Source organism: Lampetra planeri, chromosome 25 (genome assembly GCF_965212315.1).
Source record: "Lampetra planeri chromosome 25, kcLamPlan1.2.h2, whole genome shotgun sequence".
In the NCBI taxonomy this organism is placed as follows: domain Eukaryota; kingdom Metazoa; phylum Chordata; class Hyperoartia; order Petromyzontiformes; family Petromyzontidae; genus Lampetra; species Lampetra planeri.
In genome coordinates, this window is record NC_136131.1 from 6,660,092 (window position 1) to 6,678,706 (window position 18,615).

At 54.2% G+C, this 18,615-nt stretch overlaps 1 protein-coding gene and 1 long non-coding RNA gene across 6 annotated transcripts; one reads left to right on the plus strand and one right to left on the minus strand.

The window, feature by feature from the left end:
• Positions 1 to 7,932: 7,932 nt before the first annotated feature.
• Positions 7,933 to 9,843, minus strand: LOC144727345 (uncharacterized). The gene is made up of 2 exons (XR_013587369.1): positions 9,720 to 9,843; positions 7,933 to 9,546 (listed from the first exon to the last, which is right to left on the minus strand). It is a non-coding gene; the product is annotated as an uncharacterized LOC144727345 (long non-coding RNA).
• Positions 8,330 to 17,885, plus strand: LOC144727335 (fos-related antigen 1-like). 5 transcript variants are annotated; one of them, XM_078606079.1, is made up of 5 exons: positions 8,330 to 8,475; positions 9,730 to 9,881; positions 14,905 to 15,201; positions 16,559 to 16,666; positions 17,382 to 17,885. In XM_078606079.1, exons 1-5 carry the CDS (start codon positions 8,376 to 8,378, stop codon positions 17,850 to 17,852), a joined length of 1,128 nt encoding a protein of 375 aa, XP_078462205.1. In that variant the 5' UTR covers positions 8,330 to 8,375; the 3' UTR covers positions 17,853 to 17,885. The 5 variants fall into 5 exon arrangements, with proteins under 5 accessions (XP_078462205.1, XP_078462206.1, XP_078462207.1 ...); XM_078606081.1 differs by lacking the exon at positions 8,330 to 8,475 and adding an exon at positions 8,499 to 9,554; XM_078606080.1 differs by lacking the exon at positions 8,330 to 8,475 and having other exon boundaries at positions 8,498 to 9,881.
• The last annotated feature ends 730 nt before the right edge of the window (positions 17,886 to 18,615 follow it).

Here is an 18,615-nt window from a genome sequence, read left to right on the forward strand (position 1 = left end):
CCACGCCAACCCGCCTTTCTCTCTCACTTGATACAGTAAATCTGGCTGTGACGGTCCCACCTGATGACGGAGACTTGTGTTGCCTCCGAAACGTCGTGATTTATTATTTTATTTTTATTATTGCTTTTATTAATGTAAAAAAATTTACCTACGTGACTTTACCGAAAAAACAAGAGTATTTCTCTCTCCAGTTGCTGAAGTTTACTCATTTAAGGCTGAGTCGAACTAGGGCAGGCCCAGGGACCGGTTAAAGATATTCGTCACCGATGTCAGCCACGCACACATAGACACACATACAGACATAGAGACATTCGGAAAGACACGCACACGGAATTAAACACACGGACACGCTCAGATACGAACAGACACACGGAGACACACACACACAACGATCGTTTAGACATTTGAGCGCAAGTGCTGTTAACGAGCACTCATAAAGGTCGGAATGGCGCACTAGGGTCTGGTGTGACCAGCCCCCCCACGCCGGATCACCTAAAGTCTTAAGAGAATGTTGGGGCAAGTGCTGTTAGCGAGCACCTTTGAAGGCCGCCACGGCACACGAGCGGGTGGGTGGCCAGCATCACACCCGGCCGCCTTTGTCTCCCCAGTGGCGATGTTTACACACATCAGGTGCTCGTTTGAGGCTGAGCGGACCTAGGGGAGGGCCAAGACCGTTCTAGATAATCGCCCTTGGTGCTGGCCGCGAATGTGAAAAGCTCGGGTCGCCGGGTTCGTAGCGCAGCGCGCTAATCGTTGCTCTACCGCTCCCGGCACAACGCACTCATCCAATCACACAACTCACATTCACGGACGGTAACACACAATGGCACACACACATGACGTCCGGGTCAAGGTGGTCAACGTCGCTCACGACTCCTCCCCCATCACCCTCACCCAGTTGCTGCGGCGCCGACACCGCCCCAAGAACAAAACACAAATGTCGAGCCACCAGCTGGCCCCTGACTTGCTCCGCTTCCAACAATTCGACTTTAAACTTTCGTGACTGCAGGAATTCATATTATTTTGTTCTTTCGGTAAATTCACGTAGATAGAAAAGATAATGTCAAAAGCAAAATAACTTTTTTTATTATTTTTTTCATTATTTTTTTCTATCTACGTGTCTTTACCGAAAGAACCAAATAATATGAATTCGACTCTTAATTCGCCCGGCGCCTATATGGCGTCCACCTCGCTGCCACCCCCCTACACACCCCCTGTGCAGGGGAAACTTTCTCTTTCCCCTCCACTCGCCCCGCTTACGGGAACCCCCTAACGGGGCACGGGGGCGGGCGGGTGGGTGGGGGGGTCGAGAGAGTTTATTATGGTGATCAAGTCTCCAGATTCTCCTCCTTGCTTCGCAACCCCCCCCACCCTCTCCGTTTCCACCGGGGTAGAGAATCCAAACGCACACTCAACGGTGCCTTATGTCTGCGCGATATTTTACGATGTACCGCGTTGACGCAGTTGTTTTTGTGCTGATTTATATTCGCTTAATTGCTGTGGTTTATTTGTTTTGATTTTTGTCATTTTGGGTGACTCAGGTCACCGTTTGCAATCGAGACTCCTCTATCCCTGGTCTCGTGAGTTCTCACCCTGGGTCAACAAAAGCAACTTGAAATCTGGAACAAACCTCCACTCGGCATCCGCCTTCCATCACCAAACGAACTGTTAACCGCCTCGCCTGGTATGCAGGAGGTCGTGGATTCAATCCCGACCTGATGCCTACGTAATCACGACCTGACACACTTCTCTTGAGATGGCACACTGCAACACCCCTAAGTCTCCCGCGTATCTCCCTTATATATAAACCGAGCCCACGCCTCCCTTCTCGATCATTCTCGCAGACTCTGGCCGCTCGCTCCACCGGAAGACTCCACCGTCCTCTTCCGTCACCTGACCACGCTCCCTTCTCGATCATTCCCGTAGCCACCAGTCCCTTCGCACTCACAACTAATACCCCTGTCATTACCTCCCGTGGCCACGAGTGCATTCGTATTGTCGGCTGACCTCCCTGTCATTAGCTCTCGTGGCCACTAGTCCCCTCGCTCCGCATGCAGGCTCTCCTGTCATCACACCTGTATATTTGTAGTTTGCATGTTCTCCCCGTGGTCAAGTGGATTTTTCTCCGGGTCCTCCGGTATTTTTTCCCTACTATAAATTTTCACGTGATAAGCCAGTTCGTTGAGCTATCATTTGTGGCCAGGTCGCTTCTGAAAAAGTAGCTATATAGCTCAGTGGGCCTTAGCTGGTAAAATAAAAAAAACAATTAAAGTTTTAACTCTTCTAGCGCGTGATGGCAACATCAATATGTTCAGGAACTCGACGAGGTCTGCTCGCCATGACGAGAGGGCTTCATGAGAGAGAGAGAGCGCGTAATTTTACTGCTCCTCCTCCGTTGAAGCAGCGCAGGCCACAATGGTTTATTTACTCTATGGTCCAAATTTTGGGTTGCACGGCCCACACTGTTGTTGTGCCATTAATTTTCCATTGATGACGGGATGTGTGGTGTAGAATCGGGCTGCTGATGTTTTCGTGAGGTTGATGGTTACAACAGTGTCTTTGAAGAGGAGGAATGTCAAAGCCAGGAGGTTGCGGCGATGTTTGGGTCTCGAATGAGGAGGGGTTTATTATTATCGACGTCCGCGTTGGTGTTCCACTCTGTTTACGCAGCAGCAGCGTTCTTCCGGATCTGGGTGGTGACATTCTCGGATGGTGACAGCAGCAGCAGCAGCGGCGGCGCAATCCCAGAAGGGTATGCGATCTGGACTTGAGTAGGCGGCGACGAGGTGGCATTGTTGAGGTCTTGGTTGATGGTGAGGTGGTTGTCATTGGCAAGTAACTGTGTGTACTTCCGCGCGGTATCAGACTAGCTGGAACCCTATGGAGGATACATTTTGGCGCGGTAAAGTTAATGATTGCCCAGAACCCGACCCCTCCCCCACGCGGGGGGGGGGGGTCTTACACGCAAACAGAACTGTGACCATTAATCCCGCGAGATTGAGGCTCACGCGAGCCTCAAACTGACACCTTACAGCACGAGCTACGATGCCGTGATAGGCGCCCACGACTCTGCTGGTTGTCAGCCACTGACGCAGCAGCAGCTGAAGCAGCAGTAGCTGCAGCCGTAGCTGCAGCAGGTCCACGCGTGTGAATTTGTCGGCTTATGCTACAGCTGGGGGATGGAGGGCTTCATCTAGTAGTGGATTGACAATGGCTGCTGATGACGACCCATATATTCATACAGAGACCCATAGACCCACACAGAGACTCATAGACTCACAAAAAACCCCATATACTGACACAGATACCCATAGACACTCCGGGCATGTATCTTTGTTCATGTCACACACACCTAAAATCCCATCTCTTCACAAAGTTTTGGAGTTACTCTCCCATCTCAAGCACAATGTGATGCTGAGCAGCCGATTCTTTACGATAACTTCACTTGCGATTACATTTGACTCGTGTGTCACTTGTTTGTTTACATATTCGGACTATAGTCGCCCTATTTCTGGTTAATGTCCAATGTTTCTGTGGCTTGGCCCGGTAACTTGTGCCCTGTTCAACCTGGAGGTCATCTACCCGAGTCGAAATGCGCTGCAGGGAATTCGTGTCTGTACACTCTTCTCAATTCCTCATCGTGTAGCGCAGCAGCAGCAGCAGTTGTGTTTTGTTCAGATTTTTTCATTCGTTTTTTTGCTGTTGTCATTTTTGGTGAACCGGGTCACTCCCACAAACGAGACTCGTCTCCTGGTCTATTGAGTTCTCACCTGGTTCAACAAACGGCTCTTGGTACTTGAACTCACCCACCACTCAGTCCCTAATCCACCCAATCACTCACCTGCATGCCCACTTACCCACTCACCAACTCACCAACCCACTCATCAACTCAGAGCACTTGAACCCTCACGGATAAGAGTCTTGAACCTCGGTAAGCATTTTCTGGACAATGCGTGGCATTATAAACTACTTTTGTATTAAATAGCGGCACCAAAATAGTTGTGGAACATAAAAAAAACTTGATTTGAAGCTTTCGTGACTGCAGGAATCCATACTCTTTGGTTCTTTCGGTGAGTCACTCACTCCCACCTGAAGACGGTTGCTTGTGTGGCGATCGAAACGTCGTGATCTATTAATATTTTTCTTTTACCTACGTGACTTTACCGAAAGAACCGAAGAGTACATTATATTAAAATTAACGATTCGTTAGTTGACCCAGGAAAGCCATCCTGAGTATCAAGACACAGGAGGTTCCTGTTCATCATGCCCGGTCACGTCCTGATTTGTCTCCACACGTGGCTGGGATGGCCAGTCATTTTTTTGTCGATCGATACATCGCAGAATCTCGAGGGATGGCAGCGGCTTGGGGAAGCTTTGAATCGAGCAATGGATTGTTCATGGCGATCGTGATGATTTGAATATTTCGAACACGTGGCCGGAGAAAACTCACACGCACGTATGGGTGGGGTCATAACTCCACTTTCGTAATCGGTGCTGCATGGTGGCGGTGGGTGGTGGCGGTGGTGGTGATCATACTTTTCCAATGGGACAGACGCACACGCACTGCTGCGTACACGGTCCGTGACCAATCAGGAGATGTCACAGTCCAATCAGAACCCCCTCACCCTCCACGCGGAGGTGGCTACGGACGTGGCTGAACGTCATTCGTGGCGCGTGACCTGCCCCCCCCGCCACCTGCGTTTCTAATTACCATGGCCGTAACCTCTAGAGAGGACGGGGTCACGAGTCATATGCAGCGGCAGCTCACTCGTCACGGATATTTGGCATTTTTGCCGACCACCCCCCAGCACTTCAAATGTCATTCCACTCGCGCTATCGGCCTCGTGTGTCACGAGAGGAAGTCAGGAAGTAGCATTCGGACCTATCGCGTCACCCTGCTTCAGGGAACGGCCCGCGGAAGCAGATATTACAGAACTAGTTCGGAGATTCCTCCCAGTGACCTCTTATCTGTCTACACTGAGAGATGGTCATCATGTTTAAACGGAAATGTTTTATTATATTTTTTTGCAACAGTTACACATGAGTTACATCTCGCGAAAGGGAAACATTTCATGCCGTGCTGGTTTTGTGCAGTCACTGGCGGCCGGGCGGAGACCGTGAACTCACTGCGGTCGAGTCACGTGCGACCCAAACGCGGGGTCGAACCCACGTCTTCAGAGTTGCCGGCTCACTGCTCATACCGCTGAGCCACCCAGCCTCCTGGCGTTTGTTGTTTACTCGTCATCAGCAGACATGATCTATCCACTGCTGGACGAAAGCCTCCCCGAGCCGCTACCATCTCTCACGGCCATGCGTTAATAGACGCGATTGGAATGAAGATCGATATCTCATGTGTTCCGTGTACGTGCGTGTACACGTGTCCCACGTGACGCCGGCAGCGTTAATCGCTCAGCACGCCACGCGGGACGTCTTTAACAATTATCGTGCAGCGTGAAACGAGTTAATTTTGTATTTGAATGGGGAGGAGAAAATTGGTAAACGCAGAGAGACCTGGTTGCGTGGTGGTGGGCCCTGAGGACTTGAGTTTGGGGGGGGGGGGGGTATTCTACCCCATTGGCTCTCTGGACCCCCCCAATATTACCTTCCTCATGCCCCACAAGAATAAGAAGAATATATTATCGATTAATTCTAGATTTGAAGCTTTCGTGACTGCAAGGATTCATACTCTTAGTTCTTTCGGTAAAGTCACGTAGGTAAAAAAATGAAATAAAATTTAATAAAAAATAAAATAATAATGATTGTATTACTTTATTTTTATTAAATGTAAAAAAAAAATGAAATAAAATGTAATAAAAAATAAAGTAATAATGATTTTATTACTTTATTTTTATTAAATGTAATTTAATTTTTTTACCTACGTGACTTTACCGAAAGAACTAAGAGTATATTATCGATTAGCCATTAGCATTTGTTCCGAGCGAGCGACGTCAAAATTGGCTCTATTTCTTCACGAGCACAAACTTTGCCAACGTCATTCCTAATTCCGTGGGTCTAAACATAGTCTCGCTCTCATTCCGGAGTGGGAGCTACATCTGGAGGATGTTATCTGCAGCAAAAACAACCGCGCACGCGGCGCACACGAGCCTCGTTTGATCCATAATAGAGGTTTTGGTTGTTGTTGTTGCGCGTGTGTTATTTGTGAGGAAACTATTTAAATGAGCATTCTTGCTGTGTGACGAGCCTTCTAATTTAGTCACTCGTTCTCGATATAGCCCGGCCGGAGCACAAACAGCCGAAGCACCGCCCCCCCCCTCGCTATTTATGTCCCCGAGCGAGGCGGGGAGGGTGCACGGTGCCAGTCTGGCCCCAACGCACGGGCCTCTCACTGCGCCCATTCATCGCCTCGCTCCCTTCGCGGCCCAAATTAACCCCCTTCTTTCTTTTTCCCTGCGAATGTGACTCACAGCCCAATCTTCTTGGTTCTTTCGGTAAAGTCACGTAGAATGGAAATAATAAAATAATAAAAATAAAATATCATAAAATAATTCTCACGACGTTTCGGCCACAACGCAAGTGGCCGTCTTCAGGTGGAGAACAGGTCTGTCGAGGAGACAGAGTCTGAATGAGTCATGTTTATTTTTATGATTTTATTCTTTCCATTCTACGTGACTTTACCGAAAGAACCAAGAAGATGAATCCCCGCAGTCACGAAAGTTTTAAATCGAAATTTCACAGCCCAATGTTATTTGTCCCAATTATTAATTACGTATGTTTCATAATCACCACTATCATCATCATCATCACTCACGTGGCCTGTGACGAACTGTTATCAAGTTAAGTTGTGCGTAAGCTAAATTATAATAATTCACAATTCCCTGAATTCTCTGGAATTTAAGACGAAACGGAAACTAAGACGCACCCACAACCCTAACTTGTGTCCGGTGGTGTTGATGGAGTTCGATACAGATCAGGTCACCAGATCTACTCAGAGGCACGGATCGCGAGACCTCCCGAGTGGGGTGTGTCAAGGTGTTATAAATAGAGCACCCCCCCCGCCCCCTACATTCATCCCAATAAACATCCAGCGTGAAATTCTATTTATCAATGAAACATCAATTTCCGGCATCTCAACGGCGATCGGCCCCTATACACCCTCTGCCACACCTCCCCTCCTTGGATCCACCACCGCTCCTACCGGATTATAAGACACACACCCAATGTTTGGAGCGATACAAAAATGATAGAACACACACACGCGCGTGCGTGCGTGCGCGATGATAACCACACAATGATGGGTGCTGATGAGAGCGGGCGGGCGAGAACAAGGGCGGAGTGGCAGACAGAGAAGGAAATGCGTCCACGGGGTTTGGTCGCCACGGAGACGGAGCGATGAAATCGGCACCCACGTGCAGGTGCCCCGGTGACGAATGGCGGCGTGGGGAGGAGACCTTCATTCAGCAGTGGATTGACCATGACGCTAAGAGACGCTGCCGTGGCGAGATGTTAACTACCTCGCCTGGTTTATGGGAGGTCGTGGGTTCGATCCCGACCCTGACGCCTGCTGCTGTATATTTGGAGTTGGATGTTTTTGTCCGGGTCTTCAGGTTTTCTTCCTCCACATTCACAATCAACGTGCGTTTAGAGTATTTGGCTGCTATAAATGTCCCCGTGATGAGCCCACTTCGTTGAGCTATCCTTTGTAATAGCCAGGTCGCTTCTGAAAAACATATCTACACACCTCAGTCGGTGCCTTACGTGGTAACATTGAAACAAATATAGTTTCTTTTAGATCTTCTTGGTTCTTTCGGTAAAGTCACGTAGAATGGAAAAAAAAAATTAAACATAATAAAATAAGCAGCCGTCCTCAGGTGAAGAACAGGTCTGTCGAGACCTGTTCTTCACCTGAGGACGGCTGCTTGCGTTGTGGCCGAAACGTCGTGAGAATTATTTTATTATGTTTTATTTTTATTATTTTATTATTTTATTATTTTATTATTTCCATTCTACTTGACTTTACCGAAAGAACCAAGAAGATGAATCCCTGCAGTCACGAAAGCTTTAAATCGAAATTTAATTTAGATCGTCACCCAACCCCAGGATGTCGCGGGGGTTCCTGTGGTGGATTGTGCGGGACTCGTTCTCTCGCGTCGCTAGGAAATCCCTGCGCGCGTCCACGCGCGCGCGCGTGTCCGTGCGCGCGCCGCGCATACCCACGCCTAATATGGGCACGTACGTCACCGTTTCCGGGCGGACCCCTCGTCTCTTAAAGGGGGCAATGGGGGGGGGCGACACGTGGGCGTGGGGTCTTACTGCGTTTTACACGAAGGTTATATAAGCGCACACAAGGCAAAGGCGGAGACGCGCCGCGTATAGCCTCAGCATAGTGTCGGGGCAAGTGCCGTTCGCGAGTACCGATGAGGGTCGGCACGGCACGTACGACGGGGGTTGGGGGTGGCCAGAAGCACGCCCGGCCGTCTTTGTCTCCCTCGCGGCGATGTTTACGCACCGCACCAGGTACTCGTTTGAGGCTGAGTCTACCTAGGGGATGCACAAGACTGATTCAGACAAAAACGCTGCACTGCCGCTCTCCACAGTCATTTGCACTCACACGAGACGCTCAGACACAGGCAAACACACACACATTGAGACGTGGGTACACACACAACCACGCCCCTACAGACACACCCAAACACACTTAAAGTCAACGACACAACTTCCAACAACACAGACACACACGCAACCACCCACACTCAGTTACACAAAGACAACCGTAGAGAGACGCTTGGGATCAAGTGTTGTTAGCGAGCGCCTATTAAGGCCGGACGCGGGGGGGGGGCCTCCACTGCTACACCAACAACACAATCACGTAGGCAACTCACACACAGACACCAAGACAAACACTTGGACACTCAGATTCCCACCCCTGCCAGGCACACAGATACATGTTCCCGTATTACCCGAACAGACTGTTGTGAACAGACTCTTGTTAGCGAGCACCTATTAACAGACGCTTGTTAGCGAGTGGCACCTATGAAGGCCAGAAGGGTACACGATCGGGATGGGGATGTCTACACACCGCACCAAGTACTCATGTGAGGCTGAGTCGACCTCGGAGAGGCCCAGCACCGGATCAGATAATCGACACTGGTGATGACCGTGAGCGGGAATCGAACTCGGGTTCGCCGGGTTCGTAGTGCAGCGCGCTAACCGCTACCCTACCGCTCCCCACGGACACGGCTGGGCCGTGAAAGCCACCCCCAACTCCCCCATTTGCGTCATAGGAGCGGGGCCCCGCCTCCCCCCTCGGTTGACGTTTGAACAAAAACCCGCGCCCATTCCTCGAGCCTGAATCACTCCTCGCTCGCTGCTCGCGCACGCGCCGGAGGAGGAGGTGTGACGGCGTGGCTCGGTCCAGGAACTCGCGGCGAAATTTTGTGGATTCCGTGGCCTCGGGACTCGGAGACTCGTGACCCACGGGCGGACCGGCTCAGGTTCACGAAGCGGGCTGCCGGCACGCGGTCAAAGCCGAGAGGATTCGGGGATTAAGCCTCCGGCTGACGCCTTCACCTGGAGGCTAAGTCGCACCTTGACAGGTAGGGAGAGAGAGAGAGAACGGGGTAGGTGGAATGAGTGAGCTGAAGGAGAGCGAGTGCAGGAGGGTTGGCTCACCGCTCACCTGCTGCACCTGGTAGGGGGGGGGGTCGAGATCGTCGTAGAGGAAGGGAGAGAGGAGATAGAGAGAGAACCTGACGTCTCACCTGCGCGCAGGTGTGAGCGCGGTCATGTTCCGGGACTCGGCGAGGGAGCGCGAGAGTTCGTGCAGCGGCTCGCCGGCAGCGTCGCCATACCTGTCCCCCGCCTCCAGCTCCTCCTCCAGCTCCTCCTTCTCCTGCAGCCCCGCCCTCCCACAAGGCGCACAGGTGAGACCCCCCCTCCCCCCCGTTGTAAACGTATCACTGTCTTACAATCGAACTGTATTAGGTGCCAACGTTTCGGGCAATGGCCATTGTTTGCAGGTATCGAAACCGGGCCCACGTTTACGGTCCAGGCTGACCCCTGTTCCATCACCCACGTGGCCTAACTGATGTACTAACGACCTGGCAGCTGATTCGATTTTTGTCACGATTCGATGTTGTAGTTACGTGTTCTTGCCTTTAAATGCCTTATTCGTTTGTTTAGTCTTTCGGAAAAAATATCGAAAAATATCAATAATCGATTTTGCCGCGCGTGATGCCATGCGTGTCGACTACCTCTGGCAGCTGTTGCTGCTGCTCCCTCTGTCTCTGACTCACATCGCCAGGCCGCGTGGCAGAGCGTGCTCGCTACGCGCGTTCCATTCCCATCATCCCCCGGGGACCGATAAAATAACGCACCACAATGAGAAGAATGTTGTCTGAACAGGTGGAATTCCGTACATCTCACTACCGCGAAGCTCTCGGTAGGGTTGGGCTGGTTCCTCTGCCTGTTGTTCGGCACGCAGTCCGACGTTTCGCTGCACGTGCTGGGAGCGTATTCAGCAACCGAGATAACAACTACACAGAGCAGATACACAGGGCAGGACACGGATCGCCACGATTTACGCAATAATATCGGGCGCTACGTTTGTGAATTGGATAAATGATCCAGCACGTGGTGGAGCGAAACGTCGGCCACGCGGTACAACCCGCATATACACACGGCAGCGTCTCGACGCGCACGGGCATGGTCGACATCTCGTGGTGTTGTTCCGTGGTAGGGGGTGGTGGACGCGGGGAGAAATTCGGGGCCGTGGTTCGGCTCGGCTCGACCCACCAAGGCTCTCTGCGTGTATCTCGGAGCCAGAGGTTCTAGCAACGGAAATATCCGGCTGTGGAGTTCGGTTCACGCGACGGCGAGCAGTGGGGCGGGGGGGGTAAGAGGCGGAGCACGTGGGTGGAGGAACAGGGGTCGCCGTGACCTGCGGCTCGGCCCTGGCATGGAGGGGTTGGCGGGGACTGCCGGGTGTGGTCACGGCTCCCGAGTGTTGAGTGGTAACCGGGTGTAGCGTGGTGTAGGTGTTGTGTATCGGTGGTGCGGTAGTTTGACGTGGTGGTTGTGGTGGTGGTGGTGTGCTGGTGGTGTCGAGTGGTGTGCGGTTTAGTGCGGAGCCTGATGGACTGGGTTAGCTGTCGGGGTAGCGTGGGTGTGCTTATGTGGAGCGTGGTGCAATGCGAGGCGTGGTGCAGGGGTGTGGTGATGTGGTTTTGGGATAATTAGGGGGTTGGTTCCGGGTGGAGTAGTGGGGTAGTACGAAGGGTGTCGTGGTGTAGCGGCGTTACCGTCGGGGGGTGTCAGCCGTAGTTGCGGTGGAGCGCTGCGCGGCCCAAATCCTAATGCACATACTTCACCTCGTGGGAGAAGAGGATCAGTGTTCAGTATTAGACGGAGGGTTGGGTGGGGGGTGGTCACCGAACCTAGGGAATGCGGGGGAGTGAACGGGATCTGTACCCCGCTCTGAGCGAAACTTCACCACCCACGCTCACCCGGTGGTGAGCAACCCGGCTCAAGGACGCGCCCCCCCCCACCTCCGCCAGGTGCATCCGACCCCCCCTCCCCAGGTGGGTCCTCTTCCTATGACAACTTCCCCCGCGCCTCCCAGCGAATCTCAATAACGGTCTCACTCCGGGCGCCCATGGGGGCACTGATTATTCATTCATCAGCAGCCATGCTCGATTCACCGCTGGATGAAGGCTTTCTCCCCTAGCCGCCGCCACTGTTCATTCATTCGCGTCCGTTACCCATCGCGGAGGTGGGGGGGGGGGCAGCCGAGGGCTGATGGGGCTAGGGCAGGGTACGCGTCTCGCGGCCAGAGGGGGTCGATGGGCATCGGACAAGAGTTCTCAGGAGGGAGTGAACGACAAGAAGGAATGGGACGGCGCAGGATCGTGAGATGTGGCGACGGCGTTGGGGAGCTGTTCACCCAGCAGCTGATTGATGATGGCTGATGATGGCTATGAAGTGCTTCTGTGTCCCCACGTGTATGTCTCACCGCCTTCAACAACCCGCACTGACCGGCGTGGTGAAGTATGGTCAAATTCCCACGACCCGCACGGCGTGTGGAAGCATCCAGCAGTGGAGTGACTCGCGGTTACCGGTTCGCAATTCCACCAGTGGCCGCCGCCTCCCAGATAACGGTTATCGATTAAAACATCGATAACATTGCGGCGAGTGTAGCGACCTCCAGTGGCTGGGGGATCACGTGACCCTATTACATACAACACATTCGCATCGCGACGAAAAAAACCCATTCGATTCTTGCTCGAGCACGTGATTCGAACGCGAAGCTCGTCGTGAGGTCCAATAATCGATAATTAATTGATAATCGATGCTTCGATGCACCGGGACACACAGCGCAACGCGGTGGACACGTGTCCGATGACGGTGATGAACTGGCGGTTACGCAACTGTCGGGTGCTCGTCGGCAAAGAACACGGCAGGCTCTCTCAGCCCACTTTGCATGTGCGGGTGACGTCACAATTAGACACACAGAGTCTTGCGGTCGGCGCCACCAGAACAATCTCCCCCACCCACCAGCCCCCTCCCCCCCTCGAGTGCCCCCTACCCACACCACCCCTCGCCTCCGCACTGGGCCCGTCCTGGCAGCTAGCAGCTTCAGGGTCGGGGCCGAACATCCGCGAGCACATCTCTGGAATGTCATAAAGCGACTTGCGCAATGGACTGTGGTCGCGGCTTGGACCACGTGCGCGCGAGTGGCGGGGCGGTGGGCAAACATCGCCGCTCGGGACACGGAGGTTGGCCCGGCGTGGTGCTGGCCGGCCACAACCTTCGTGTGCGCCGTGTCGTCTTTCATAGGTGCTCGCTAACAGCACTTCGTCGCAAAAAAAGTTTGTTTTAGGCTACACGGGGGATCTTTTTCTTTGGTGTGTAAACATCGCCACGAGGAAAACAAGGGTGGCCGGGCGTGGTGCTGGGCACCCATCCCCTCCTGTGCCATGCCGGCCTTTATAGGTGCTCGCTAACAGCACTTATCCCAACTGACTGTTAAAAACTTTACGGGGGATCTTTGTGTGAGTGATTGGGGGTGTGTGATGGCACCTGGGTCTGTCCCGTGAACACACTTCACGTGGCGTCAATGTGCACCTAGCCTGGCACAAGCGCCTTGGTGACGTCACTGCCACTTAGTAACGAATGCCAGTTGTTTTGTGATGGGGTGAGTGTTGGGTGTATGTTGTGATTCGATGTGTGATGGGGTGAGCTGCATGATGTGGTGTCTGTTCTGTATGTGTAGGAAACTGTAGGATGGGGTGTGTGTGATGACGTGTGTGTGTGCCAACTGCTGTTGGCACAGTAGGGAACACAGGTGGTGCATCGGCCAGTCATCTCAGTCAGTCGACCCGTGGCACCTGGGTTTGTCCCGTGACCTCCTTGCCAGCGGACGTTCGACACTTCACGTGGCCTTAACGTGCACGTAGCCTGGCACAGGCGCCGTGGTGACGTCAACGCCACTTAGTGGCGAATGGCGTTTGCTGTGTTCATTACTGTGCATATCTCTGGGTGTTTTGATGTCGATGTACGTGTTGAGGGTGTGTATGTGTGCGTGTTTATAAGAGTGTGTGGGAGTGTCTGCGAGTGTAAACATGTTTTGATCGTGTGTGCATGTGTATGGGGAGTGGTGGCGCAGTGGTCGGCGCGCTACGGTACGAACCCAGGAACCCAAGTTCGATTCCCATTTCTGACAAACGAATATCTGATCCGGTCCTAGGCCTCCCCTATGTTGACTCAGCCTTAAATGAGTACCTGGCGCGGTGAGTAAACATCAGCACTAGGGAGACAAAGGCGGTCGGCCGTGGTGCTGATCACCCATCCGCTCGTGTGCTGTGCCGACCTGCCTTAATAGGTGCTCGCTAACAGCACTTGCCCCAACGGCCCGTGTAGGCTATACGGGGGACCTTTGTGTGTACATGTGTGTGAGCACGTGCTCCATGGTTGTGTAATGAGGGGTGCGGTTGGTCGCGTCACGCCCTGCACGTAATCATCAGTAAATACACAAAGGCAACGAACCCCCGTATAGCCTTGACAGACTTTGGGAGCGAGTGCCATTAGCGATCACCTGTGAAGGCCGGCATGGCTCACGGGGGTTGGCCCACACCACGCCTGGCCGCCCTATTTCTCCCTAGTGCTGATGTTTACAGACCGCGCCAGGTACTCATTTGAGGCTGAGTCGACCTAGAGGAGGCCCAGGACCGGTTCAGATAATCGTCACCGGTGTTGGCCGTGAGCGGGAATACTCAATAACCTGGAGGGGGGAGGAGGCCTCGGACCGGCTCAGATGAATGTCGCTGATGTTGGCCGTGAGCGGCAATCAAACTCGTGTCGCCGGGTTCGTAGCGCTAAACTACCACATCCACACACAGACACGCACCCCCCCACCCACACGTCGAGACAGACTGACACATGGACACAACGCAGACTGCTGTGAATTCTGGCAGAACTCCTTGCGGTCCGCACGGCGAGACGTGGGAGGTGGTGGCGGTGGTGGGAGGTGGTGGGAGGTGGTGGAGGTGGTGGGAGGTGGTGGTGGCGGTGGTGGGAGGTGGGGGTGCGAGATGAGCAACTGCAGCGCCTGTCCCGGACGCTGTTCTGGCGACGGACTCCGTAAGCCCGGAGTTGAGCTCTCGCTGGAACCGTTCGGGGTGGCTCACCACCCGCCCCCTCTCCACAGCGGTTCCGATTTCTCTGCTGGTGGCCAATGGGCAGTGAATTGTGTGGTGACCCGTCTTTAAAATTATTGAGTTTTTTTTGTTTTACCATTTCGACATTTATTTGGCCGTTAAAAATACGGCGCGACTAAAGTTCCTTGGTTTAGATGGTGCGTGAATAGTCCTGTGGAGTTACCAGCAGAGACGCTGGCGAGACAAGTCAGCGTGGAACTCACAAAGAGAATTGTTCCTCATCTCCCTCTAGGACTTCTCGCTGCCCTTCGTGCCGACCCTCACCGCCGTGGCGAGCAGCCCCGACCTCCGCTGGATGGTCCAGCCCAGCGTCATCACCTCCGCGGCGCGGCCCCCCGGGCCCCCCATGGGCTACGCGCATCATCAGCCTCGTCAACATCAGCAGCCTCATCATCATCAGCCTCATCATCATCATCATCAGCAGCAGCAGCAGCAGCTGCAACACGCTCTGCAGGGGGTTCCATCGCGTCCGGGTGTCATCCGCATCGTGGCCTCGGCGCCCACGCGGAGAAAGAGGCCCGCAGAGGAGGTGAGTGTGGGACAATGCTGTCTGCTGTGTGAATAATAGAGATGTGACAATGCGCTCAATCCCTCCCTGTCCCGCCGTCCCACGATTCTATTTAGTAATCGGTGTAATTTTTGTGTAATTGTTACCATTTAGTTTTTTGTCCGTGATATTACCCAATCGCCAAGACGTCGCCGCGTTATGTGTTTCCCAGAAGTAGCTCTGTGATGTCCACTTCAGCGGTACGTTTGCTAACTCGAGCGGGTTGCGCTGCTCTGCGAGAGTTCTGCAATCGATTCTTCCGTCCCGTGACATAACACCAGTGACACAGCCTCATCATCAGCCATGGGCAATCCACTGCTGGATGAAGGCCTCCCCGAGGCACTGCCATCTCGCGATCCTGCGATGCGACCGATTGCAACAACTGTCATAATTGTAGATTCATCGATGCATCGTTACGCGCCACATTGGGTAGTCCTCGATGTTTTATAAACGCACGCGTGAGCGACCCGCCACGTGGTGTGAGAAGATTGCTGGCAAGTGGAGGGGGTTGCACAACACTGACCGAGGGTTGCGCAATGGCAGCGTGGGTGTTTGTGCAAGGAGAGGGGAGGGAGCCTCCTGCGGTGTTACTGGAATCTCTGGAGTCTTGCATCACCTCCTCCCTTCCGAGCACCTGTGGCCTCATACGAACAACAACACCAACACCACCACCACATCCTCCACGTCAATGCTCACCAACACACTCACCGGCTTCATCTATCACACTCACCACACGCACACACTCACCATTCACATACACTCAATAACCAAGACAAAGATCCCCCGTATAGCCTTAACAGACTGGAGGGGCAAGCGCTGTTAGCGAGCACCTATGAAGGCTGGAACGGTACACGAGGGGGTGGGTGGCCATCACCACGCCCGACCGCCTTTGTCTCCCTAGTGGCGATGTTTACACACCGCACCAGGTATTCATTTCAGGCTGAGTCGACCTAGGGGAGGCCCAGGACCGGTTCAGATAATCGTCACTGGTGTTGGCCGTGAGCGGGAATACTCAATAACCACGCACAAACTCTCCCGCACTCCTCGCCCTCTGCTTCCGTACTGCGGCGCCGACACCGACCCACCAAAAAAAAATAGTCGCCAGATTCGACTGTTTGCTGCGCATTGCCGCTGCCGACTCGGGCAGCGCATCCCTCTCCCGCCCCCTAGGAAAGGGCCACCGGGGGGTCCCCATCCACCACCACCCTTGCTAGACCGATATCACTCACGTCACAGACGTCACACTCGCACGACCCCACACCTCAACCCTTACCCCTCACCCTAACGCTCACCCTAACACTCACCCTTCTCCTTCAACCCTCTCCCTTCGCCTGCCCAGCTCAACCCCGAGGAGGACGAGAAGCGGAGAGTGCGGAGGGAGCGGAACAAACAAGCGGCGGCGAAATGTAGACATCGGCGTCGTGAGCTCACGGACACCTTGCAGGCGGTAAGTGGACCCCTGCTCCCTGCACTGCCTACACCCTGCTCCCTACACCCCTGCACTCCCTAAACCCTGTTCCCTGCACACCCTACACCCTAGTCCATGCACTCCCTAAACCCTGTTCCCTGCACTCCCTACAGTTTGCTCCCAGCACTCCCGACACCCTGCTCCTTACACCCTAGCCCATGCACTCCCTAAACCCTGTTCCCTGCACTCCCTACAGCTTGCTCCCAGCACTCCCGACACCCTGCTCCTTACACCCTAGCCCATGCACTCCCTACACCCTGTTCCTTACACCCTGCACTCCCTAAACCCTGTTCCCTGTACTCCCTACACCCTGATCCCTGCACTCCCTAAACCCTGTTCCTTACACCCTACACTTCCTACACCCTGCTCCCTGCACTTCCTACACCCTACACTTCCTACACCCTGCTCCCTGTACTCCCTACACCTTACACTTCCTACACCTTGCTCCCTGCACTTCCTACACCCTACACTTCCTACACCTTGCTCCCTGCACTTCCTACACCCTACACTTCCTACACCTTGCTCCCTGTACTCCCTACACCCTACACTTCCTACACCTTGCTCCCTGCACTTCCTACACCCTACACTTCCTACACCGTGCGCTCCCTACTGCATCCCTACAATCCCCTACATGCTGTCGCGTGCTCCACCTTGGAGCTCACTGAGTTGGGGGGGTCCCTGTGCCCCCTCGCAGGAGGCCGACAAGCTGGAGGAGGAGCGCTCGGCGCTGCAGTCCGACATCCGCCTCCTGCAGAAGGAGCGCGAGGACCTGGAGAGCGTCCTCAGCGCACACCGCGCGCTCTGCCGCCTGCCCCCCTCCACCGAGGAACCCGACAGCTCCCCGACTCCTGCAGGAGACCCCCAGGACCTCCTGGAAGAGCAGCGGCAGCAGGAGCGGCGGCGGCGGCGAGGGGATACCCCCCGGGGTCCCGACCCGACTCCGCTCGTCGCCGTGAAGCTGGAGCCCACGCAACTTGCGGATGAGGTGGCGAGGAACCGCGCGTCGCGTCTCTCCTCGCCCGAGCACCCGGGCGGGGAGTCCCACTCGTGCGCCACCTCCTACCGGCGCGGCAGCGCGGGTGGCGGCCAGGGCAGCCTGAGGAGAGCCGGTCGGGGCGAAGCGGCGGCGGGCGCGCTTGGCTCGCGAACGCTGATGGCGCTCTAGCGAGGAGAGGGGGGGGGGTACACGGGGGGGGGGGGGAGGTGTCGCGTTTACACGAGTGCAGCAGGGCTTCTTAGCTTCAGCCGGGGCGGAGCTGCGGAAAATATTTCATGAGAAATGAAGCCTTTGCCTGGATGTGTGGTGGTGATGATGATGATGGCGTGGTGGTGTTGGCTGTCGTGGTTTTATAATAGAGACGAATTATTGAGAAGTGTGGGGGGGGGGGGACGGGGGGGCAAAGTGCATCCTCGCTCGAAGTCGGGGCCGGCGGTCGAGATGCGTGACGATGTGGCAGCCGAGGGATGAAACGCGTCAGAGAGGATCTACCACTGAGGAGGAGATGGAGCGATGAAATCCCCCCCCTCCCCTCCTCCGTTGTGGGTGGCTCTTGGTGGATTGTTACATCGCCGGATCGTGAGAGGTGGGGACGGCAGCTCGGGGGAGGCGTTCATCCAGCGGTGGATTGAACATGGCCGGTGATTATTTGCTGTAACAATCACAATCACGCGTCGCCGTCTGTTTGTAAAGCTAAAAGGGAGAACGCATTCCAAAGGCCAAACTTCTGACCTGTTCGTGCAGTGCGTGTGCGCGTTTGTTTTCTATGTAATAAGTTATGTAGTGTACGCTTAATTTGCTTACAAGCGGGGAGGGAGAGAGGTGGGGGGGGGGTCATAATCTTTATTGAATGAATGATGGCGGCAATGAGTCTCGTGCTGATTGGAGTGAATTAGTCATCCGTGCGTAGGAGATAGCGCAGCGATTCTAG